We start from the raw sequence: 25,345 nt of genomic DNA, 5'->3' as shown, positions 1-25,345 counted from the left end.
GGTGAGGCCTTTAACCCCAAGTACACCATGCCTACCGTCAAGCACAGTGGTGGTAGTATTACGCTGTGGGGCTGTTTTGCTGCCAATGGAACTGGTGCTTTACAGAGAGTAAATGGGATAATGAAGAAGGAGGATTACCTTCAAATTTTCCAAGATAACCTAACGTCATCAGCCCGAAGATTGGGTCTTGGGCGCAGTTGGGTGTTCCAACAGGACAATGACCCCAAACACACATCAAAAGTGGTAATGGAAGGGCTAAATCAGGCTTGAATTAAGGTTTTCGAATGGCCTTGACTTAAACCCCATTGAGAACTTGTGGACAATGCTGAAGAAACAAGTCCATGTCAGAAAGCCATCAAATTTAACTGAACTACACCAATTCTGTCAAGAGGAGTGGTCAAAGATTCAACCAGAAGCTTGTGGATGGCTACCAAAAGCGCCTAATTGAAGTCAAATTTGGCCAAGGGACATGTTACCAAATATTAGCGCTGCTGTATGTATATTTTTGACCCAGCAGATTTGATCACTTTTTTCTGTTCAGCCATAATAAAGTCATAAAAAGAACCAAACTTCATGAATGTTTTTTGTGACAAAGAAGTATCTGTTCCAATCACTCTATCAGAGAAAAATCAGAGTTGTAGAAATAACTGGAAACTCAAGAGAGCCATGACATTATGTTCTTCACAAGTGTATGTAAACTTTTGACCTATCTAAAATACTCCTAAATCGGCAAAATCTTGTCTTGAATCTATCTTTAAATTATAAAACAGTTTTAAAACTTTCACAGCGAAGTAATGGAATAACGGGAGCAATTTTAACAACTTTAACAGTTCATTCACAACATTAAATGACTTCCAAACATAGTAAAGGTTACAATGTTTTTTGTTTTGTTTTTTGTTTTGAATGAAAAAAAAATCATGAAAGGTAATACCAGTTACTTTTCCAAGTAGCTAATTACACTTATATTCAGGTAACTGAGTTACGAACTCAATTACTTTTTGGGAGAAGTGTAACTGTAATCAATTACTTTTTTAAAAGTAAGATTAGGAATAATAGCCAAAAGGCCAGTAAACGATGTGTGATTTTTACAGCAAAAACATTGTAGATTATGTTTTTTCTGGGCAGTTTTGATCGAGAAAACACCACCCTCTTGTGGTCAAAAAAGCGAATGGTCACTTCCAGTTCTCCCAGTCAAAACAATACTGGGCGTGCAAGGCGTGCAATACGCATCTAGGTTTAATGCGATATACGATTCAAACTACCTTATAGTTTTTGTTATGGTTTTAAAAAAGCATTGTATTTTGAATGTTGAATTTTCGGGCCTCGCCAGCACCCGTAGGCTGCGCCATAGAGTGACGTCACGCTAACTAGCCGCATCTTAATCCAAACATCTACGGCGGAACATCCAGGGCAACGCGAACCATCACCAAACCTCCGTCGCATCGTCGTTTAATGACAGCATGGCGGCCCAGAAAATAAACGAAGCCCATGAACATATAGCCAAAGCCGAGAAATGGTAAGCAGGAGTGTTCTACATCGCCTTCAACTGACGTTTGGTGCTAACTTGTTTGCAGCTAATGAGGCCACTGTTTTGGCTTCATACGTGACACATTGACAGATGAACGAATACGTGTCATCGAACTCTTCGTTATTTATGTCATTTCTTGCAGCTTGAAGACGAGTCTAACAAAATGGAAGCCGGATTTTGATAGCGCTGCCTCTGAATATGCTAAAGCAGGTATGTACTCATTGAAAAAGAACAGCAAAGCAGGTTAGACGAGGAGAGGGGAAAAATAAGGAGTGTAGTGTATTCCAAATGGGCAACACACATCTAATGCTGTTTTTTCGTTTACCAAGACTGACTTATGTGAGGAAGCATGGTGCCACAGGACATAAAAGTAGAAGAAATGATAAACTGATGAAGCGATCATTCTGAGTTTGAATTGTGGGAAGGTGTATATACAAATTAGGGTTGCTTAGTGAGACTGTTGCCCAATTGTTCAGCTTTTCAGCCAATGATTTTTTTCGTGTGTGTGTGTGTGTGTGTGTGTGTGTGTGTGTGTGTGTGTGTTTTTAACTCATTGGCTGCCTTTAACAACGATACACAACCAGTCTATTGCTGCAACGATTAACTCGAGTAATTTGATTACAAAAAAAGTTTTAAATCAAATGTTGCTGCTTCGAGTATTCATTTGAGTGGCAATATAATAGTTTGTTTTGAAAGTGTTTGCACTGTTTTATTGATTTGGGTGGAAACACTGCCCTCTAGTGGCAACAGTGAATATGACATAACTCATTTAACATGGCTGAATCCAGCTGCTCCTTGTTAAGACCAAAAAAAGCTAATATGTGTTTTTATTAGGAATGCAACAATACTCTGTTTTACATTGAACCGTTTGATACGCCCTCTTCGATTCAATACCCCAAAACATTCAATCCAATTAAAAAAAGCTCCCAAAATGTATTTTCCGAACTTTTTTGTGGTCTCACTCGCTATAATGTCTGGCGCATCTTTGGCTTGTAAAAAAAAAAAAAGCTATGAGAAGGCCTAGATGTGCTACGTTAGACCCCCCCCCCGCCGCCCTCCAAGTCCCATGCCAATGGCTGCGTGAGCCCAGAGTGATCATAGGGCGCGCAGTCCATATACTACATTGATGAATTAAAAACCAACATGACTGAATGGAAGTTAAGCAAGCCAAATCAATCCATGCCAGTAAGGAAAGATAATGCTGCAAAGATCATTAATTCAGTACGTAACACGGATGGACTTGGACCACAAATAGGATGTTTTGCTCTTGTGGTAAACATAGCTGCTAAGAGAGCTGTAGCAATCAACAGTGAGCCCCGCCTCACTTTACAAACATTAAAGATTGTTCTCAGCACTTTCATACAGAATTTCTTTAGATCAGTAAGAAGTAAGCACACAAATATTATGCACTAAAATGCATGTTTATATAATGGCATTGTTATTTTTGCTTATTATAAAAATAAAAATCGTAAAAAAAATAAATAAATAAAAAATAGATAACACTTTTATTTTTTGTTTCGGAGCATTAAATGTATTGATTCGAATCGAAAATCGTGTCCCTCGTATTGAAAATTGTACCGAACCGTGACTTAACTGCATCCCTAGTTTTTATGCATTTGTAATTAGTTTAAGGTATATTTAGCTGTTTTTTTGTTGTTTTTTCATTTTTTTTTTTTTTAGGGACCGTTTTAACGATTTCATAAGAGTATTGTAAGAAAAACGTTAGATTTTATATTATTTAAGCCAGCGGACCTTTGCTGTGCAAGATAGCCAATTGTTCATTTGTTGTACTTAGATCCTCATGTATTTATTTTCTTAATACCGGTTAAGGCTTAGCTCGGGTATTTTGATTTATTTCTTCATGAAAGGGTAATTCTGCATAGTTTGAAGAAACACTCGGGAATTTTATTTTGTGTTCGTATTGAATGCTCTTTTGAAAGTGCAATCCTAAATTTTTTTCTGCAACGCATTAAATGTTCCTAATCTGATTACTTGATTATTCGAACTAACTAGTTGATAGATTAATCGACTACTGAAATAATCGATAGCTGCAGGCCTACTCCATTTGAATTGAAACTCACTGTTCAAATGGATTGGTTGTCTACTAGTGACAAATTAATTTAAATTCCCAACAGAAGGATGAAATGAGTATTTGATTGGACGTCTTTTATCGTCAATGGCACAGAAAGCGTTAATAATTGTAACTATTAGTTGGGATTAGTGATGGTGAAGGCTCATGAAGTATTGAACCACTTGAGCCGATTGGTTCAAGAAAGGGTTCATTTCGCAAAGCTTCATGTGTGCACGGTACCATCTACTTGCTAAGTGTATAATCACAGTCAGTTGTCTCTCAACCACATGTGATTTGTTGATTTTTGTGTGTGTGTGTGTGTGTGTGTGTGCGCGTGTGTGTGTGGTTGTGTTGGGAAACGATGCATTTACAAAATATTGTCTGACCAAATCCTCTATGTACAGAGATTATCACATACAGTATGTATATAATTTTTTTTTTTTTAATATAGTGTGTGTGTTAAAATTAATCCCCAAATTATCTTAATATGGCAGATCTTGCAATGTTTTTTTTTTTTCTGAAAATGGCATGAGTGTAATCAGGTATAGGACAGTAAAAGTGAAACGCAAACTTGAAAAAGGGCAGATTATGAAACTAATATTAAGAAAAAGAAGCAATTTTCATCCTTGTGCTGTGAACTGGAATGAGTTTATCACTAGTAGAAGTCCATTCCATTTGAATGAACATTTGTTCATTCGCTGCCATCCTCCCACTTCAAAAAGAATGGACGTTTATTGCAGTCAGTGGCAGTCAATGCCATTAGGGCTGCACCTATTGAATACTTTAGTAGGGCTGTCAAAATTATTGCGTTAACGGGCGGTAATTAATTTTTTAAATTATTCACATTAAAATATTTGACGCAATTAACACACATGCCCCGCTCAAACAGATTAAAATGACAGTCTCATGTCCATTTGTTACTTGTGTTTTTTTGTGTTTTGTCGCCCTCTGCTTGCGCTTGGGTGCGACTAATTTAATGGGTTTCAGCACCATCCATGAGTATTGTGTAATTATTGACATCATTAATGGCGAGCTACTAGTTTATTTTTTGATTGAAAATTTTTACAAATTTTATTAAAACGAAAACATTAAGAAGGGTTTTAATATAAAATTTCTATAACTTGTACTAACATTTATCTTTTAAGAACTACAAGTCTTTCTATCCATGGATTGCTTTAACAGAATGTTAATAATGTTAATGCCATCTTGTTGATATTTTGTTATAATTAACAAATACAGTACTTATGTACAGTATGTTGAATGTATATATCCGTCTTGTGTCTTATCTTTCCATTCCAACAATAATTTATAGAAAAATATGGCATATTTTATAGATGGTTTGAATTGCGATTAATTACGATTAATTAATTTTTAAGCTGTGATTAACTCGATTAAAAATTCTAATCGTTTGACAGCCCTAGTAACCGAGTATTCGACTGAAAATTATATCGATTAATCGAGTAATCGGATAAAGCATTTTTTTGAGGTAAAGAGCAATTATAAATATACATGACAAAACAAGACATTTCACCTAATATTGAACCATTTTCAGACAATGTATTGTCGGTGTACATTGTTGAAAGCAGCCAACAATTGCATCTCAGATGTGACTAGAAAAAAAAACATTCACGGCTTTTACTCAAAAAGTTCTTAGACCTTATAAAAAGAAAATCTTATTTCTTACCTAAAAATGTCATTACGCTTGATAACGCACATCACATAAAAGCTAAGTGTTTTTCCTACGTGTTTCAATTGAATTTCCGTTTGTGTCAAGCTATTTAAGTTTTAGTTAAGCTTTAAGTTAGTCTAAATTGTAAGTCCTGATAGGATTTTGAGTTTTTGCAGTGTTCAAAATAAATGTATGATACCTGCTGTACCTGCTACTTGGTTTTTTTATCCACCAATAACTACTGAGCTAAAATTGAAAGTTAGCTTGATTATGTTTTTATTTTACACCCTCATCACTCTCCAGTGCTGTGTTTTTACAGATTAAATAAAGCCTGTATGAAAGGCATGTTAGCCATGCATCGACAGTAGTCATAATTAATACAAACCTAGCCCTCCGCAGGACTAACGTTACGTTAGCAAGGTACAGTAACGTTAATCTTACTTATTAGCGCTGAGAAGTCTACAGTTTTAAGATGGCGGCTGTTGACTAACGCCGGCGAGTCTGTCATTTCGCATCTAGTTCCATATACATGTGATATCTATGAGACGCATCAGCTGCTACCACCGTAGCATTATGCGGGCGTAGCTTGTAGGAACATTGGTATAGTTTGCAGTGGCTGTCGGCTGCAGTCAGGTATTATTGCTTCTTCCTCTACGCACATGACGTCAGCGTGTTGTCCTGCATTAAGAGTGGGCAAAATGTGATGGTTAGAGCTGGCAAAAATTAAATTCCTTGAAGCAAATAAAATTACTCGGATCAATTTTTAAACTCGAGTATTTGTGTCATCTCTAAATGCCATGCATTGAGTTATATTTTGTGGGCATTTCACGTCATTTGCTGTTAGTTTTTGGCACTTCCTTTTACTTTTGGAGCAGTTAAGGGTCAATTCCTGTTGATTTTTGGTTACTGAAAAGGAAAGACCTTAAAATAAACAGAAAGTAACCGGTAAATGCCCTAAAATGAACAGGAAGTGACCTGTAAATGCCCACAAAAGACTGGCTGTGAATGCTCTGGTTTCAGTGCCAATGACGGCACTAGAAGTTCAATCCGGTCAAAATGAGTAGGATGTCTAGCGCCGTCAATGGCAGCCAGTGGGATAACGTAGACACTTTTAGAATGGAAGATATTGGTAGCAACCTGTTGGTTCTTTTTTTTTTTTTTTTTTTTAATCAGTGACACTTTTTAAAACGATTTATCGATTTTTGGGGTGAGCATACGGATAACCTTTAGGGCTACAAAGTATCGCGATATATCATCTTTTCGATATATTGTTACATTTAGGGCTGTCCCAAACGACTAATTTCCTCCCGATTAGTCAGCCGACTATTTTTACGATTAGTCGACTAATCTAATAATTTTTTTTTTTTTCTACTTTAATGATTAAATTTTTGGTGAAGCTTATTAATTCACAAAAACATTTTGGAACACCTACATTCTTTATTACCGTATAAATAAATAACATAAATATCAATAATAAATCACAAACAATGATGTCAAATGCTGCTGCCATTAACTAGTGCAAAAAAAATGTAAACGGAAACACTGAGACGTCACCTCTTTAATAGGAGTCAAAACAATTCTTACTCTTTTTGTGGTATGTCATTGTCTATATTGTTCGAAATGTTAAAATGAATTCCAATGTCCTGGACAACCATTTTCAGAATACTTTGTGTGAGTTCAGATGCTTTTTCTGGTGTGCATTCCGCATTTTTGGGGGAGGGAAAAAAAACTGTTCAACTTCTGTTTGTTTTAACCTGAAAATAAAGTAGAGGGCACACTGAAATATTTCCACAATTATTTTGAATGAGAAGCACACATACTAACAGTAACAAAAATTAAAAATATAGTATTAATTTTATAGTATACTAGTATATGTATATACTAGGGCTGTCAAACGATTACAATTTTTAATCGAGTTAATTACAGCTTAAAAATTAATTAATCGTAATTAATCGCAATTAATCGCAATTCAAACCATCTATAAAATATGCCATATTTTTCTGTAAATTATTGTTGGAATGGAAAGATAAGACAAGATGGATATATACATTCAACATACGGTACATAAGGACTGTATTTGTTTATTATAACAATTAGAGCTGGGAATCTTTGGGCACCTAACGATTCGATTACGATTCAGATGGTCCGATTCGATTCTAAAACGATTATTGATGCACCCCCCCCCTTTTTTTAAATTTTTTTTTATTTAAATATTTTGTACATTTGTTCCAAAATTGTTCAAAAATACTCTCAGGCTAAACCAAACTACTATTTCAGTATCAAGTTAACATATAGCAGTAAACAAATATACAAAATTAACAGTAAATAAAAAACTCCAGTCCCCATTCTGTATCAGCAGCTTTAAACTACATTCAATTTAATGTTGTGAATCAACCGTTAAAGTTGTTAAAATTGCTCCCGTTAATCCATAATTTCCCTTTTGTCAACTTTCGACATGTAAAAGTTTTAAAACTATTTTAAAGATAGATTCAAGTCAATATTTTACCGATTTAGGAGTATTTTAGATAAAAAGTTAATTAGGTTTGCTTGGAAGGTTCGCTACAACAGCCTTGCAGAGAAGTGTACTGCTTTAAGATGGCGGCCGTTTACTACGTCTGCATCTAGCTTTTTGTAGATGTGCTGCAAACGCTACCGCTACCGTAGTGCATCTAGTCTTATATAAATGATATCTACCGTAACATTATGTGGATGACGTACTTTTGTAGCAGCTTCAGGTATGTTGTTGTGTTTTTTTATCTCGTGGCATGAGTTGAGCTAGAGCCGTGAGTTGAGCATTGGCATTACCCGAGGGGCCGGGTAATGAGAAGCATGATGTTTAGCTACTCTCGCTCCGTTGCTCATTGACCGCGCGGTATTTCAATAATCGGAATTTGGATGTTTGTGAATCATTTTCGAATCTTCCACGGCCGAATCGCGAATAATCTAAGAATCGGAAATTTTGCACACCTCTAATAACAATAAATCCACAAGATGGCATTAACATTATTAACATTCTGTTAAAGTGATCCATGGATAAAATGTTATATTAAAACGCCTCTTAATGTTTTCGTTTTAATAAAATTTGTAAAATTTTCAATCAAAAAATAAACTAGTAGCCCTATTCTGTCCTCAATGTGTGTGAGTACACAAATTGACAGATAGCGAACATAAGTTCCAAAAAGAAATCAGACGGTGTGGCAAAGTTGCACGGGCTTTACTGAAGTCATCTCTTTTTGACAGGAGCACGTTTCTTGTATTTTTGTAAAACTGAAAATAACAAGGCAATGTGTCAATAACTTGCATAAATCACAAAATAACATAAAATGTACACACACGTGTCCATTTGAGCAGTAGCACTAGCCAATTAGCTCACAAGCATCTAACAATGTAACTGCATTTCACCATATATGTGAACAAATTTAAATACACATCATCAATAACTATCTAATGCTCATGAATATAAACAAAGGAGGAATATAACTCACAAGCGATGCATGTATTAGACACAAACAGTGTTATGGGGCTATGAGAACTGCCACTGAATAGGGAATGGGACGTACTACGTCACTGTTTGGACGCGCCTCCATACTGGCAATATGATTTACTTCCGGTTCGGCAGAGTCAATGCGGATTGTAACGTGTGGTAGTGCTAAGCTAACTCCTTCGGTGTTTTAGAAAGAAAATATGGGCGTTTATTGTTGCGTTACCGGGTGCAGCAGCGTCTCCCACAGACAAAAAGGGGTTAGGAAAAATGGACTCACTTTTCACCGTTTTCCTGCATGGAGGACCAAATATCAGATCACGAAGGTACGACGGATGGCTGGATTGCAGCGGTTCGTCGGAAAAGCATTTCTTATGATCATATTTCTGCTGGAATGAGAGTGTGTACCTGTCATCTCTACTCTTGTAAGTTGAACGATTTATCCACTTTTGGTTTCAATACGTTTTTCTTTTTTTACACCGTTGTGTAAATCTGCCTCGGTAGCAATGCTCGCCTACTCCGACTCACCTACCTGTTGTGTTCCAAGGTAAACCTGCTGACAACACATCCCGATTGGTCACCATCTCTCTTCTTGGATCATTTGACAAAGAAAATTTGTTCAATGGAGTGGTTCCATTTGTCCTGTGTCGGACTCAAACAAGCCCCTGCTGCAGACGCCATCTGGGTCTGCCCTTCTCGTCGATGAACTGCGGGCTTTTAACTTGTGAAAATGCAAGAACTGTAATGCACATATTTATTCTGCCTGGCTATTTAACTATGGCCAGTGACGTTGTTTTTTTTAATCACTTTGACAAAGACACGTTTCATTGTAATGTTGAATTTATATATGCTATTATTATTTTTAATTTATAATATTCTTATTTGCACTAATGTAGACTTTAGACCAGCGGTCTCAAACCGACTCCACAAAGGGCCGCAGTGGGTCCTGGTTTTTGTTCCAACAGATCCAGCACAAACAGTTCAACCAATGAGGTTTCTACTAACATAAGCAGCACCTGATTGCAATCAACTGATTACACTTGTAAGAAACCAGATTGGTGAAAAGGTATTTGTCTCGTTTGGTTGGAATAAAATCCAGTACCCCCTGCGGCCCTTTGAGGACCGGTTTGAGACCACTGCTTTAGACTGTCAATTCAAATAGTGTTGGAAAAGTTGCAATACCTAAAATAGAAATGCAAGAACTGTAAAGTACATATTTATACACGTTTATTTACCTAAGGCCACTGGATGTTTTTTAACTGCTTTGAAAAATACAGGTTTTGTTGTGATCTTGTATTTATATAGTATATAGCTTATTATAATGTATTATGTATTATAATATTTGCTGCCCCCTGCCAGAGTGTGGGCCATTTTGTACTAAAAGGATTTTAAACTGTCAGTTCAAATACTGTGTTGGAGACTAGTACTTGCAATACTTAAAATGGAAATGCAAGAACTTTAAACCACATATTTATTTTGTCTGGCAATTTACCCAAGGCCAGTAAATAGTTTTTAAACTGCTTTGACAAAGACACATTTATGTTAAACTTGTATATATTACTTATAATTATATAATATTTGCTGACCCCGTCAGAGGGTGGGCCTTGTTTGCACTAATTTAAAGATTTTAAACTGTCAGCTCAAATACTGTATTGGAGAAGTTGCATTACTTGAAATAAATCTATTGCGACTTATCAGTCCCAGTTCTTGTCTACAACACTGTCCACACATTGTCAATGCATATTCCAAATAGAATAACAAAATTAAGTCACCTGACTTTGTAATTATTACACCTGTTTATTATGAAGACCTGAAGTAAACAACAAGCAGTTACAGTTTGTCAAGAAGTTGTTCAAGTCATGTTTTGGTATTCATATTTTATTGACTTTTCACAACAACACTTGGGATCGTGTTTGTAAGAGCAGAGCAAACTGAAGTTTCAGCGTGCACTCTTCGCCTTTCCAACCTCTCATAACGCTCTGATGTGGTGCGCTTGACCTCAGAATAACCCAAGAAGAGATATGGTGACCAATCGGGATGTGTTGTCAGCATTTCATATCCAGGTTTTCCTAGTAACACAACAGGTAGGTGAGGAGGAGGAGTAGGTTAGCATTGCTACCGAGGCAGATTTACACAACAGTAAAAAAACAACAACAAAAAACCGTATTGAAACCAAAACGGATAAATCGTTCAACTTACAAGAGTAGAGATGAGGGGAATACTCTCATTCCAGCAGAAATATGATCATAAGAAATGCTTTTCCGACGAACCGCTGCAATCCAGCCATCAGTAGTACCTTCGTGATGTGATATTTGGTCCTCCATGCAGGAAAACGGTTCAAAGTGAGTCCATTTTTCCTAACCCCTTTTTGTCTGTGGGAGACGCTGCTGCACCCGGTAACGCAACAATAAACGCCCATATTTTCTTTCTAAAACACCGAAGGAGTTAGCTTAGCACTACCACACGTTACAATCCGCATTGACTCTGCCGAACCGGAAGTAAATCATATTGCCAGCATGGAGGCGCGTCCAAACAGTGACGTAGTATGTCCCATTCCCTATACTGGATGCGGACGTTAGCTGGTCTGAATAGCACTGTCTATTAGTGTGAGTTCACGTCGACATATAATCACGTCAGAAAAGCGCGCCGAAACCCAAATAATCCGCTGCACTGAATCGCCAGCAGAGGGCGACAGTACGCCACATAACATATGCAAGTCACACCCAAGCGCCAGCAGAGGGCGGAAAAACTCCATAAAACACAATTAACAAGTTGGCCTTTCACTGTACTGACATTTAAATCTGTCTGAGCGGGCCTAGTGCGTCAAATATTTTAACGGGATTAATTAAAAAAATTAACGCCCGTTAACGCGATAATTTTGACAGCCGTAGTATATACACATTACATTACAAATGTCTTTTCATTACACGCCACATAGTTCGAAGGCTCGGTGCACCTTGAAACATCACTAGTAACTATTACAGTGGGGCAAATAAGTATTTAGTCAACCACCAATTGTGCAAGTTCTCTTACTTGAAAAGATTAGAGAGGCCTGCAATTGTCAACATGGGTAAACCTCAACCATGAGAGACAGAATGTGGGGGAAAAAAACAGAAAATCACATTGTTTGATTTTAAAAGAATTTATTTCCAAATTAGAGTTGAAAATAAGTATTTGGTCACCTACAAACAAGCAAGATTTCTGGCTGTCAAAAAGGTCTAACTTCTAACGAGGTCTAACAAGGCTCCGCTCTTTACCTGTATTACTGGCTCCTGTTTTAACTCATTATCGGTATAAAAGACACCTGTCCACAATCTCAGTCAGTCGCACTCCACTATGGCCAAGACCAAAGAGCTGTCGAAGGACACCAGAGACAAAATTGTAGACCTGCACCAGGCTGAGAAGACTGAATCTGCAATAGGTAAAACGCTTGGTGTAGTGGGAGTGGGAGAACTTGCACAATTAGTGGTTGACTAAATACTTATTTGCCCCACTGTAAATAATCATAGTACATCTAAAATATAATGCGCAGCAAAGTAATCAAGCAGTAAAATGTAAATTTATGTATGAGGCAACTAATAGCGAAAATAGTCCGTTTTATTCACTATCCAAATAATTGTTTCTGAAGGCCCTAAAACAAATAGATAAACAATTTATCTCACCTTTAACATAAAGCTTTTGGCAAAAAATTGTTCATTCAATTAGGTTAAAGAATGTCAAATTGGACCTCAATTCCCTCTATTTTATGTATGTCGACACCCAAAACGGAAAGAAAATACTTCACTTCTACCTATTTGTCAGTATGTTTCAATTGTCATGTCGCCCACTTCCAGCCGTGTGCTTCAAGAACGCCAAGCAATATGAGCAAGCCAAGGACGCTTACCTGAAGGAAGCCGAATACCACACCGAAAACAAGACGTATCCTTTGCTCATTTGTACTCTCCACTCATCCTCCCAACTTTTATTTGCTTTCTTTCCTTAACTTTCCCCCTGCAGGCTTTTCCATGCTGCCAAGTGAGTCTTTTTAATTCTTAAATAACACATGAGACGTGTTGTGTTTTTCAAGCGTTTGCCTCTTTCCTTAGGGCTATCGAACAAGCGGGAATGATGATGAAAGAGCAGAAGAAGATGCCCGAAGCCATCCAGTACATCGAGAAGGCGTGCATGATGTATATGGAGAATGGGACGCCCGACACCGCTGCCATGGCTCTGGACCGTGCTGGCAAGTGAGTCAGCCGTCAATGGCGGAGAATTGGTTCATGCGTTATGAAGTAGCGCTGTACAACATGACAATATATATGGACAAAACAATATGAAATCTTCGACGTTTTTACATGTTTGTCATTATCGCGATAGACCTGTTCCTACAATGCACAATTTGGCCAGCAGGTGGTGCCAAATTTCGCTAACTTGATACATTTTGTGATTCCAAATGGCATCCAGTGGTAAGTCTACTTACCAATTTAATTAGTTTTAAAAGTAGTTTCATAACCTGAAAAGTTTGTAAGTAGTAGGGGTGTGCCATCATAGGCACCCCACGATTTGATTCGATTACGATTCAGGGTGCTACGATCCGATTATTAAACGATGATCATGGTACTGATTAGGCCTGAACGATATTGGAAAAAACTATTGTTGCGATTTTTTTGAGGTGTGCAATATATTGCGATATTATATTGCGATAGTAAAAAAAAAAAAAATATATATATATATATATATATAATTTTTTTTTTTTTTTTAAAGAAATTTTCACTAGATGACTTGAATAGCTGTTTGGAAATACTTTGCATGACACACCGTGACCACAGTGTATTCATATAATACCGTTTCATTTTTGAATGATTAAGATTGCTGTATTATTATGAAGGGATCCAGGAAGCAATGTCTGCACAAAATAGATAATTTATTGAACACAATATTTGACACTTCAACAGCAGCAAATACATTAAATGACAAATAAAAGAGCAGGTGCATTCGTCCCCTAAGTTTTTGACAAAATATAACAATAAATAAAAACTTCTGTAAAATAACAACAAAGTTGTAAACATAGTTGAACAAAAATATTAAATATGACAAATAAGAGTTGTTCACAAACTATAACAATAAATAAAAACCTCAGTAAAACAATAAAGTTGTCAACATATTTGAACTTAAATATTAAATCTGTCAAATAAAAGTGCAAGTGCATTAGTCCCCTGAGTTGTTTACACAAAATATAACAATATAAAACTGCAAAACTGCAACAAAGTTGTAAAAATATTTAAAAAATATTAAGTATCAAAACTTTATGTGCAGCTGTACTATAGTTATTTGAAAAATACGATTTACAATTAATTTAAATATAAAAGAAACAGAAACTCAATTGAACTTGTAAATAATTGAACTGAATAACAGCAAATAACTGATGAATAACAGAACCATTTTAACTCCCAAATTTCCTGCCTTCCTGTTAGCTGTCACATGAATAAAAAGAAGAAAAGACATTCCTGCAGCTGTGTTATGTATTTGTCTGCATATCGTCCACCTTCCTTGCTCAGCAATTCTCAACTGGGTCTCATAGGTTTTTGGCCAAGACTACTAGTTTATCCACCATTGCAGGCTTGAGACAACAACGTTGGCACGTAACAATGTTCCCACCTGTACTAAAAAGCCTCTGATGGGAAGCTCGTAGCAGGAATGCATAGATACCTGCGTTTTAAATGGTCCCACATGTTCGACGGATTACTTCTTGTTGAGGCAACCATGGCGAGGCACTGTCAACAGGGCTGTTTTTTGTTCCTTATATTCTTGTCGATAGCCAAAATACTTCCAAAACTCCTTTTGGAGACAGTCTTCCCTATTCAAAGTGTTGCTTGCTTTCACTTTGAAAACGGCCCCTCCTCCCTCCGCTCTGCTGTTCGGCCCCTCCTCCCTCCACTCCGCTGTAGCAGGGGAGGGGGAGGAGCCGATGACTGCGAGTTGGAGGGAATGAGATGAGAGGTTGTGCGCTCTCCTTCGCGCTCCTTCCTCAAAACAAACGTTTGTGGATTTAAAAAAATGAAATGAAAAACTATCGCACGTCCTTGCGATGGGACTATTGCGCATGCGCACATCGCGATGGCAATGTTTAAACGATATATCGTTCAGGCCTAGTACTGATGATGATCATGGTTATCGCGATTATCACGATTATCGATGCATCGTACATTACTACTTAATACAGTAGCCAATCAAATGTATGTCCATTATTTATTTAAAATATCCTAATGATTCAACAGGAACGATGGAAACATGCCCATACAACAAAAAGCTGCCCTTAAGCTGTTTTTTATTTCTTTTATTTATTTTTTTTTACAAGAACGTGCAAAAACATTAACCATTTTAAAGGGAGTACTTATTTCTCTCAACAATACAATAAAATTTACACAGGTGGAATGAATTCCACATTTTCTGGAAACAAAGTGTCTTTAGAAATAAGACTTCTTTTAACCAATATATTTTGTTTTCACAGAATTCTGTACTATTTCGCATGTTTGTAGTGTACACAGTACAAGAGGGTTAGAGCCTAGTTCGGGCCTAAAAAATCCAGCCCGGCCCGACACGGCCCGCTGGTATTGAGGCCCGACCCGGCCCGAACCCCATCAATTAACTAGATTTGCAGGCCCGAGCCCGAAAAACCTGATTTTTTTTTTTTTTTAATTTGTTGGAGTGACGCGGGAAAAAAAACGCAGCAATTTATTTTCATTTCTTCGAGTTTGCAGAAAAAAACGCAAGTTTTCTTAATGTTTAAATAGTCTACATATTTTTATGATCACCATAAAAACATTTACACAACGAAATAACACTGGAAAAGTTTAATATTAAAAAAAAAAAAAAAGAGGTTTTGCAGACACACAGAGGAGAAGATTCAAAACGATCACATTTGTGTTGCCTTTGTGTGCATAAATAAAAGTGTCTTTGGTAACGAATTCACAGTTGTCAGAAAAAAAATGCAAGTTTACTCAATATTTAAATAGTCTACATATTTTTATGAGAATTATAAAAGCATTTACACAAAGAAATAACGCTGGGAAAGTTTGTTAAATATATTTCTGAGTGTGTGGGATATTGTTCTCACATGGACGCGCCTCTCTGACAAGGAGAGGGAACAGCAGCAGCGAAAAAAAAAAAAAACCTACAAATGCTTTGAAATAACATTCTTAATTGTAATGACAACAATACCAAAAATAAATTATAAAAAAATACAAATGAAATAAAAGCTTTTAAACTGCGGGCTGGCCTTGACTGCAGTCTGCAACTTGCGGCCTCATGTCCTGCTCTTTATTCCTGTGAAATAAGGGAAATAAGTAGACTGACTTGGACTAAAAATGGCGATTTGAACAGCAGGATATTATGGTTTACTTACAGTGTTTATATTTTTTTGGTCGTCGTCGTGCAGGAATAAGATTGCGTCCACTGGCAGGTTTCAGTGACGTTCTCCGCTGATCTATTGTGCGGCCTGCAGTGCTGAAAACTCTCTCGCAGCTGCTGCTGCTTGCAGGGATGCACAACACTTTTTCTTGCCAACTTGAAAAGTTTTGGGTATATATTTGTTGCATTCGACGAAGCCGACGCAGTTTTTTGTTGCATCTTCCACGATCAATTGAAATTCTTTCCACACCTCGCTCCTACCGGTGCATTCTTGTCTCTTCCATTCCCCCGTCTTCAGTTTGTTTTTAATTTCTCGCTGCTCCATACTAAAAATGAAGTACCACGAGGATGAGAAGTTGTGCACACGCGGAAGTCGCCAGAACAGGAGAAAATGAAAAAGAGGGTGGTGCCTCGGCCGTGCGCAAGTGCTACAGCGGGAGAACAAGAAGAAAAAGCGGGCGGCGCAACGGCGTCCATGTGCGTGCATGCACAAGCAAAAGCGCAATACAGAGAGCCTGCTCTCCATTTTTTATTTTTATTTTTATTTTTTTAAATAATTTATTAGTCCGGCACGGCGGCCCGACCCGACCCGAACGTGAATGCTTAACATTTTGCGCCCGACGGGACGGGTCGGGTTCGGGTTCGGGCACAAGATCTAACCTCTAAAGAGGGTTCGTGTACTCACCTCTTTTAGATGCACACGGGTCTAGGCAACACACTCAGGACATTTTTCAATTGAAATGCCTAAAAACTGTTGCACATCTAAATGACAAGGAGCAACGAACTATCTCTCTTCCCTTCTTGCTCTAAAAAAATAACTTGCGCACAAAAGCGCGACCACCGGGTTGCGCTTCTGTCCCTGCCTCTCTCATACACAAATTTATTTTCCAGTCTTTTAAAAAGGTGTAAATATCTCTCTCTCAGTAACCAGCAGCATCCATCATACCGTGCGCGCACCTGTTAACGGTGCCCGGCGGCAGACGTGTCTTGAATTTCGTTCTGCTACGAGCGGCTGTCATAAAGTTTTGAGGGAAAAACATCGTTTTTGAACCTTTATGAATCGAATCGTCGCGTGTCGAATCGCCATATTACAAGTAATTAGCATATGAAAGATAATACATACTGTGATAGATCATTCCTGCTCACAGCAATGCAGTAACGTAACTACTTTATACTGCTTAGCTTTAGGTTGCAGCACTGAAACTGCTTACTGCTCACTTTTTTTTCAGGTCAGTTTAATGTTAATTCAAAAACAACGTTAGCTGTCATAATTGTATAATTTTTAGTTGATTAATTTGAAATGTATCATATTGTGGCATATTGATATCGTGACATAAAATAGTCCATATTATGAAAGATTTTTTCATATCATATAGCACTAATACTATATATTTTTGTGCTCACAGGCTGATCGAGCCCCTCAACATTGAGAAAGCAGTTGATTTGTACCAGAAGGCTGCCGGTGTGTTTGAGGTATTGATAATATTCACATATTATAGCGGTCTCACTATTCCAAACTGCCTAATGGTGTCGTATGTTTGCCGCAGAATGAGGACCGTTTGCGTCAAGCCGTGGAGTTGCTGGGCAAAGCTTCCAGGTTGCTGGTGCGCTTAAAAAGGTTCGTATCTTGCTGCATTTTTATCTCCGCCTTGCTGCAGACGAAATGGTTGACTTTTAAAAATGTGTGTGCGCGCAAAGGTTGGATGATGCTGCCGTGGCTTTGCAGAAAGAGAAGAACATGTACAAGGAGATTGAGAACTTTCCAATGTGCTTCAAGGTGAGCGGTGTATGCAAAAAAAGGGCACTTGTTCAGAACAGTGTTGTTTTCGTCAACGATGACTATAACGAAAATATTTCGTCGACGAAATTTTTTTAATGGCTATATCAAGACTATAACAAGCTAAAAACCTATCATGGGAGACTAAAATTAATGATATGAATGCCAGTTTTCGTCTGACGAGACGAAAATGCGCCATAGTTTTCGTCGCATGTACACAATATGTGAAATTTTATGTGTAGTTAGCCTGCCTGGTTGTGTCACTCATGTGACGTACTGCGACCGCTCCAACTCCCGCACTAGTCTAGTGTCCTCTCCAGTCTACCCATTGCTTGTTTTAAGACACACACGGTAAGATTTGTCTTCTTATCTTGGCAAGAGAGAATATGCAATATTGTTTTAGCCTTTAAAAGGTCTGTGCTGAGTGCTAAATGTAACTCGTAGCGTTAGCATAGCATTCACGTTCATGTTAGCATTAGGCCATTGCTAACGGCGAGCATCATCCTAAACTCTCGGACAACTTTTTTTTTTTTTACATACAATTTTCGGCGTCCAGGCGAGTATAACTAATTGAAAATAATGTAGCCTACTGTTTTCTTGCTGAGTGTGAATTATCATGTGATTGATTTGTAGACGCTACAATACGTGCTCGTCTGTCAATTTTCATTGGATACCTTTTCTTATTTTTGGAGTGGAATTTTCTAATTTTACAGACGAAAATATTGAGTTAACATCGACTAAAACTAGATGAAGAAAAACACATTTTGAAATGACTAAAATATACAGACTAATGAGTATTATCGTCCAAAAGACGAAAACTAAGACCAAAATTAAAATGGCTGGCAAAAACAACACTTTTTCAGAACTACCAAAATTGGTAGTTGTGTCTGTGGCTAGATCGTTCATTGCAAGCCGTTCCTTCATTCACCCATCCCAGTTAAAATGGAGCACCGTCAGTAGCACTGGAAGATGAGCATTCACAGCCAGTATGAGAAAATTGGATGTCAATCATTGTCAATGGCAGGCAATGACTTCCTTTTGCGTCACTTCCATGTCATTTTAAGATACTTATGACTCATTTCCTGTAAATTCTGGATCGTTTCCTGTTGACTTTATGGGCAGCTTCTTGTTGATTTGATGTCAGTTTCTGTTGGTTATTGGGCATGTTTGGGTCACTTCCTTGTTAACTCATTGGCTGCCATTGATGGTGCTAGACGTCCAATCCATTTTGACTGGGAGGGGCCGAATGAACCAATGTGACCCGCGACACGAAAGTGAGCCAAGTGTATAAGTATCATAAATATACGGTTTTATGGCGTCAATGTACAGTGGGGCAAATAAGTATTTAGTCAACCACTAATCGTGCAAGTTCTCCCACTTGAAAATATTAGCGAGGCCTGTAATTGTCAACATGGGTAAACCTCAACAATGAGAGACAGAATGTGGGGAAAAAAAACCTTTGTTGGCAATAACGGAGGCCAAACATTTTCTGTAACTCTTCACAAGCTTCACTGTTGCTGGTGTTTTGGCCCATTCCTCCATGCAGATCTCCTCTAGAGCAGGGATGTTTTGGGGCTGTCGTTGGGCAACACGGACTTTCAACTCCATCCACAGATTTTCTATGGGGTTGAGGTCTGGAGATTAGCTAGACCACTCCAGGACCTTGAAATGCTTCTTACGAAGCCACTCTTTTGCTGCCCTGGCTGTGTGTTTGGGATCTTTGTCATGCTAAAAGACCCAGCTACGTCTCATGTTCAATGCCCTTGCTGATGGAAGGAGATTTTCACTCAAAATCTCTCGATACACGGCCCCATTCATTCTTTCCTTTACACAGATCAGTTGTCCTGGTCCCTTTGCAGAAAAACAGCCCCAAAGCATGATGTTTCCACCCCCATGCTTCACAGTGGGTATGGTGTTCTTCGGATGCAATTCAGTATTCTTTCTCCTCCAAACACGAAAACTTGTGTTTCTACCAAAAAGTTCTATTTTGGTTTCATCTGACCGTGACACATTCTCCCAGTCCTCTTCTGGATCATCCAAATGCTCTCTAGCGAAGCGCAAACGGGCCTGGACGTGTACTGGCTTCAGCTGGGGGAAACGTCTGGCAATGCAGGATTTGAGTCCCTGGCGGCGCATTGTGTTACTGATAGTAGCCTTTGTTACTGTGGTCCCAGCTCTCTGTAGGTCATTCACTAACTCACCCCATGTGGATCTGGGATTTTTGCTCACCGTTCTTGTTATCAATTTGACGCCACGGCGTGAGATCTTGCATGGAGCCCCAGATCGAGGGAGATCATGTCTTCCATTTTCTAATAATTGCTCCCACAGTTGATTTCTTTACACCATGCGTAGGTAAACTATTGCTGATTCAGTCTTCCCAGCCTGGTGCAGGTCGACAATTTTGTCTCTGGTGTCCTTCGACAGCTCTTTGGTCTTGGCCATAGTGGAGTTTGGAGTGTGACTGACTGAGGTTGTGGACAGGTGTCTTTTATACCGATAATGAGTTAAAACAGGTGCCATTAATACAGGTAACGAGTGGAGCCTCGTTAGAAGAAGTTAGACCTCTTTGACAGCCAGAAATCTTGCTCGTTTGTAGGTGACAAAATACTTATTTTCTCCTCTAATTTGGAAATAAATTATTTATAAATCAAACAATGTGATTTTCTGGGTTTTTTCCCAAATTCTGTCTCTCATGGTTGAGGTTTACCCATGTTGACAATTACAGGCCTCTCAAAAGTAAGAGTAGGAGAACTGGCACAATTGGTGGTTGACTAAATACGTATTTGCCCCACTGTATAAATAAAAGCATTTGATTTTGTTTGTACAACACATACACTACCGTTCAAAGGTTTGGGGTCACCCAGAGAATTTTGTTTTCCTTCAAAAATCACACTTTTATTTTTCAAATGAGTTGCAAAATGAATAGAAAATATAGTCAAGACGTTGACAAGGTTAGAAATAAGGATTTTTATTTGAAATAATCATTTTCTCCATCAAACTTTGCTTTCGTCAAAAAACGCTCGCTTAGCAACAATTACAGCTTTGCAGACCTATGGCATCCTAGCTGTTAATTTGTTGAGGGAATCTGGAGAAATTTCACTCCACATATCCAGAAGCACCTCCCACAAGAGCTCAATGGGTTTGAGATCTGTTGACTGTGCTGGCCTCTCCATTACAGATAGAATACCAGCTGCCTGCTTCTTTCCTAAATGGTTCTTGCACAATTTGGAGGTGTGCTTTGGGTCACTGTGATGTTATAGGATGAAATTGACCCCAAACAAGCGTTGTCCACAGGGTATGGCATGGCATTGCCAAATGGAATGATAGCTTCTTTATTTAAAATCCCCTTGATCTTGTACATCTCTACCACAGAAGCACCAAAGCAACCCTAGACCATCACATTACCGTCACCATTGTTGACAGATGACATCAGACACTCTTCCAGCATCTTTTCAGTTGGTTTGTGTCTCACAAATGTTATTCTTTTTGATCCAAAGTCCAACACCTCAAACTTTGATTCGACTGTCCATAAGTTTTTTCCAATCTTCCTCTGTTCAATGTCTGTATTCTTTTGCGCATATTAATCGTTTCCTTTTATTAGCCTGTCTCAGATATGGCTTTTTTTTTTGCCACGCCGCCCTGTAAGCCAGCATCCCGAAGTCGTCTCTTCACTGTCGACATTGACACTGGCGTTTTACGGGTACTATTTAATGAAGCTGCTAGATGAGCACCTGCGAGGCATCTATTTCTCAATCTAGACACTCTTATGTACTTAGATTCTTGCTCAGTTGTGCAGCGGGGTCACACTTCTCTTTCTACTCTGGTTAGATCTTGTTTGTGCTGCTCTCTGAAGGGAGTGGTACACAGCGTTATAGGAAATCTTCAATTTCTTGGCAATTTCTCTTATGGAATAGCCTTCATTTCTAAGAACAGCTGCCAAGTTTTATGTGAAAGTTGTCTTTTTCTAGCCATTTTGAGAGTTTAATCAAACCCACAAAGGTGATGCTCCAGATACCCAACTACCTCAAAGGAAGATCAGTTTTATAGCCACCTAAAGTGTTTTGAGCTGTGCCAACATAATTGCACAAGGTTTTCTAATCTTTTATCCTTCTAAGGCAACTAGCAAGCAGGAGTGATGAAGTTTGCTGGAAATGGGCCTCTTTACAAAACTACGTAGATACTGCATTAAAACCGGACGTTTCCAGCTAGAATAGTTTTTTTCTGATTATCGTAATTTCCCGAATATAAGGCGCACCCGTGTATGACGCGCACCCCAAATTTACTTGTAAAATCTAGGGGAAATTATTGTACCCGTGTATAACACGCACCCTAAATTTAGCACCAATAAATAGAAGAATACAAGAAAACAGAGCTCGTGTACAGATACAGAAATGCCATTTTACAGACTGGTGAAACACAGCACAAGCATAGCACATTGGTAGTTTATAACATTACCGTAAACTGACAATATGTACGGTAATAATATAACTTCTTCAATTTACCAGAATCCAGGAGAAAACAAAACAGATGTGACTTTTCTTTTAAAGGCTGCTGTATAACTTGATACGGTAAAATAAAAGTGGTGATTTAGGTCGGAAATTAGAAGAGCGCTGTTGACTGGAATGTAACAATAGGAACTATTGTTATTTGGATTTCCCGAGTTTCCCGAGGGACAGATATAGTTGACCGACACACACAGGATGTCTGTGTTATGTTTGTTATGGGCCGAGTTGCGGAGCTGCAATAAACGTTGACTCAAATAGTTCAAGAAACTAAATTCTGTGCTTTATAAAGAGTGAAAAAAGCAGAGTTTAACACAGACGAAATCATTCGACCAATCAGAGTGAAGTATTACCGTGTAGCGAGTTATAACTGAATTCAGCGGCGGAACTTATGTTGGCACGTTGTATAGTTCCCGGGGGGAGGTATTTTGTTGAGGGAACAGCCGGAAAGATAGTTATATTCTGCGGGTTGCATGTGAGACAGACATTGCTACCGTATTTTGTTGCAGCCTAAATGTCAATAAAGCAATGCGGATTAGCGCTGTTGTTTGATACTCCACCTCTGACTCTTTCCCAGGTTCGCCACGACCGACACAAATTGGTGACGTCACGTACCGTAATGGTCTGCAACGGATCGCCGCCTACGTTTCTTCAACGCAACACGGCCGTGTCAATTAAAAAAAAAAAATCGGTCTATATATATATATATATTAGGGGTGTCAAACGATTAAAGATTTTAATCGACTTAATTACAACTTAAAAATTCATTAATCGTAATTAATCGCAATTCAAACCATCTATAAAATATGCCATATTTATCTGTAAATTATTGTTGGAATGGAAAGATAAGACACAAGATGGATATATATACATTCAACATATGGTACATAAATACTGTATTTCTTTATTATAACAATAAATCAATAAGACGGCATTAACATTCTTTCTGGTAAAGAGATCCACGGAAAGACTTGTAGTTCTTAAAAGATAAATTTTAGTACAAGTTATAGAAATTTTATATTAAAACCCCTCTTCATGTTTTCGTTTTAATAAAATTTGTAAAATTTTCAATCAAAAAACAAACTAGTAGCCCGCCATTGTTGATGTCAATAATTACTTACACAATGCTCATGGGTGCTGAAGCCTATAAAATCAGTCGCACCCAAGCAATGGGGTGGCGTGGCTCAGCGGTAAAGTAGTCGTCCCCAAACCCAGAGGTTATGGGTTCGATTCTTCGCCCTGATGAACTCGCCTAAGTATCCTTGAGCAAGATACTGAACCCCATGTTGCTCCTGGTGCTGCGTCATTAGTAGGTGAATGGCGAGATAGTGTAAAGCGCTTTGAGCGCCTTGAAAGGTGGAAAAGCGCTATATGAGTGTAGCACCATTTACCAAGTGCCACCAGAGGGCGGCAAAACTCCGAAAAACACAACAAGTACACCTTTCACTATGCTGTCATTTTAATCTGTTTGAACGGGGCATTTGTGCATTAATTGCGTCAAATATTTTAACGGGATTAATTTAAAAAATTAATTACCGCTCGTTAACGCGATAATTTTGACAACCCTAATATATATATATATATAATATATACTTTTTTTTTTTTTTGTCTCCATCCCTGTACCCGTTTATAATGCGCACCATGATTTTACAAGTTGATTTTGGGGGAAAAAAAGTGTGTGTTATATTCGGGAAATTACAGGTAGTTTAATGTTACTTCAATTGAAAAAAATTGTGCATTTCTTTCAAAAAGGAGGAAATTCCGAAGTGATCCCAAACTTTTGAGCGGTAGTGTACCTGTCAGGCAGACTACGCCTGGTGGGCCGCTTCTGGCCCACGAGCCTTATATTTGACACCGGTAATATAAGCGATGTAATAATAAGATGACTGTTATTTCATTTCAGAAAACGACAGCTCAGGTTCTGATCCACCTTCACCGAGGCGACTACGTGGCAGCTGACAAGTGCGTCAGGGAGAGTTACAGGTATGTCTCACGTAACTTTCACACAGCTTTTTGTTACTGTAATGCAAAAGCTGATTTTTTACAAATTTTTTGGGGTGGGCGGGGCGCAGCCTGCCCGGCTACAGTGGCAGCGAGGACTGCGTCGCCATGGAGACGCTACTGCAGGGCTACGACGAGCAGGACGAGGATCAGGTGTACCGCGTCTGCAATTCCCCTCTGCTGAAATACATGGACAATGATGTGAGGAAACGCACAATAGCCAGGACTTCTACCTGCTGTCAATGGCGCTTAAACATGATCACTCTTTGTAATTTACCAGTACGCTAAGTTGGCCATCTCGCTGCGGGTGCCAGGCGGGGGAAGCAAGAAGAAGAAAGCCAACGCGGCACCGGCTGGGGGTGCCGGCGGTGACGCTTCCGCCGCCGAGCAAGGCGACGATGACGAATACGAGGGTGGCCTCTGTTAGCCTCGGAGCGAGACTTCCTTCCATCCCGTTACAAACCTCCGACACATTGCTGTATGGCTGTCACGTGCAAAAAAAAAAAAAAAACATTCAAATCATACAAATTAAACCTATTGTAGTGTTGCAGATTTCTTTTAAGGTGGAAGAATGAAAGTTGTGATGTGCATGTGTACATTTATTTTTATGTGTCTTAAAATCAAAATGTAAAATGTGTGTATACTATAGCTCTTTATTTTATTCAGTATTCCAGTTAACCCAGAAATGCTGAGTAAGTTCTTAAAGGGACGGTTAATGTATTTATTTTATTTTGTGCTCTTGCTCATGTGTACATTCCCTGACCAAGCAGTCAACCTGATGTACATATTGAAGACATCAATAAACAACCCATTAAGTGGCTTTTTTTTTTTCTTATTTCCATCACGCATTTTCGCTTGTATAATCTTAGCACATTTGCAAAAAAAAAATAATGGCAAACACACAACTTGCTGACATTTTTAAATTTT

General features: G+C 38.4%; 1 protein-coding gene across 2 annotated transcripts; it reads left to right on the top strand.

Annotated features, from left to right (window-relative positions):
• The first annotated feature begins 1,340 nt into the window (after window positions 1–1,340).
• Window positions 1,341–25,232, top strand: napgb (N-ethylmaleimide-sensitive factor attachment protein, gamma b). 2 transcript variants are annotated; one of them, XM_057858188.1, is made up of 11 exons: window positions 1,341–1,516; window positions 1,671–1,738; window positions 12,583–12,667; window positions 12,746–12,763; window positions 12,835–12,975; window positions 17,545–17,611; window positions 17,686–17,756; window positions 17,837–17,915; window positions 24,321–24,400; window positions 24,490–24,619; window positions 24,699–25,232. In XM_057858188.1, exons 1-11 carry the CDS (start codon window positions 1,461–1,463, stop codon window positions 24,843–24,845), a joined length of 942 nt encoding a protein of 313 aa, XP_057714171.1. In that variant the 5' UTR covers window positions 1,341–1,460; the 3' UTR covers window positions 24,846–25,232. The 2 variants fall into 2 exon arrangements, with proteins under 2 accessions (XP_057714171.1, XP_057714172.1); XM_057858189.1 differs by lacking the exons at window positions 24,321–24,400; window positions 24,490–24,619; window positions 24,699–25,232 and adding an exon at window positions 22,995–24,301.
• The last annotated feature ends 113 nt before the right edge of the window (window positions 25,233–25,345 follow it).

This window comes from Corythoichthys intestinalis, chromosome 14 (assembly GCF_030265065.1).
Source record: "Corythoichthys intestinalis isolate RoL2023-P3 chromosome 14, ASM3026506v1, whole genome shotgun sequence".
Taxonomy (NCBI): Eukaryota; Metazoa; Chordata; class Actinopteri; order Syngnathiformes; family Syngnathidae; genus Corythoichthys; species Corythoichthys intestinalis.
Note: the sequence above shows the minus strand (reverse complement) of the source record. Positions and strands in the feature narration are given on the sequence as shown.

Excerpts from the sequence above, each read along its gene's own strand:
- napgb (XM_057858188.1), top strand. The coding sequence starts at position 1,461 with ATGGCGGCCCAGAAAATAAACGAAGCCCATGAACATATAGCCAAAGCC. Across the intron at positions 17,757-17,836 it reads TTGCTGGTGCGCTTAAAAAG|GTTGGATGATGCTGCCGTGG; the intron begins GTTCGTATCTTG and ends GTGCGCGCAAAG. Across the intron at positions 17,916-24,320 it reads ACTTTCCAATGTGCTTCAAG|AAAACGACAGCTCAGGTTCT; the intron begins GTGAGCGGTGTA and ends ATTTCATTTCAG.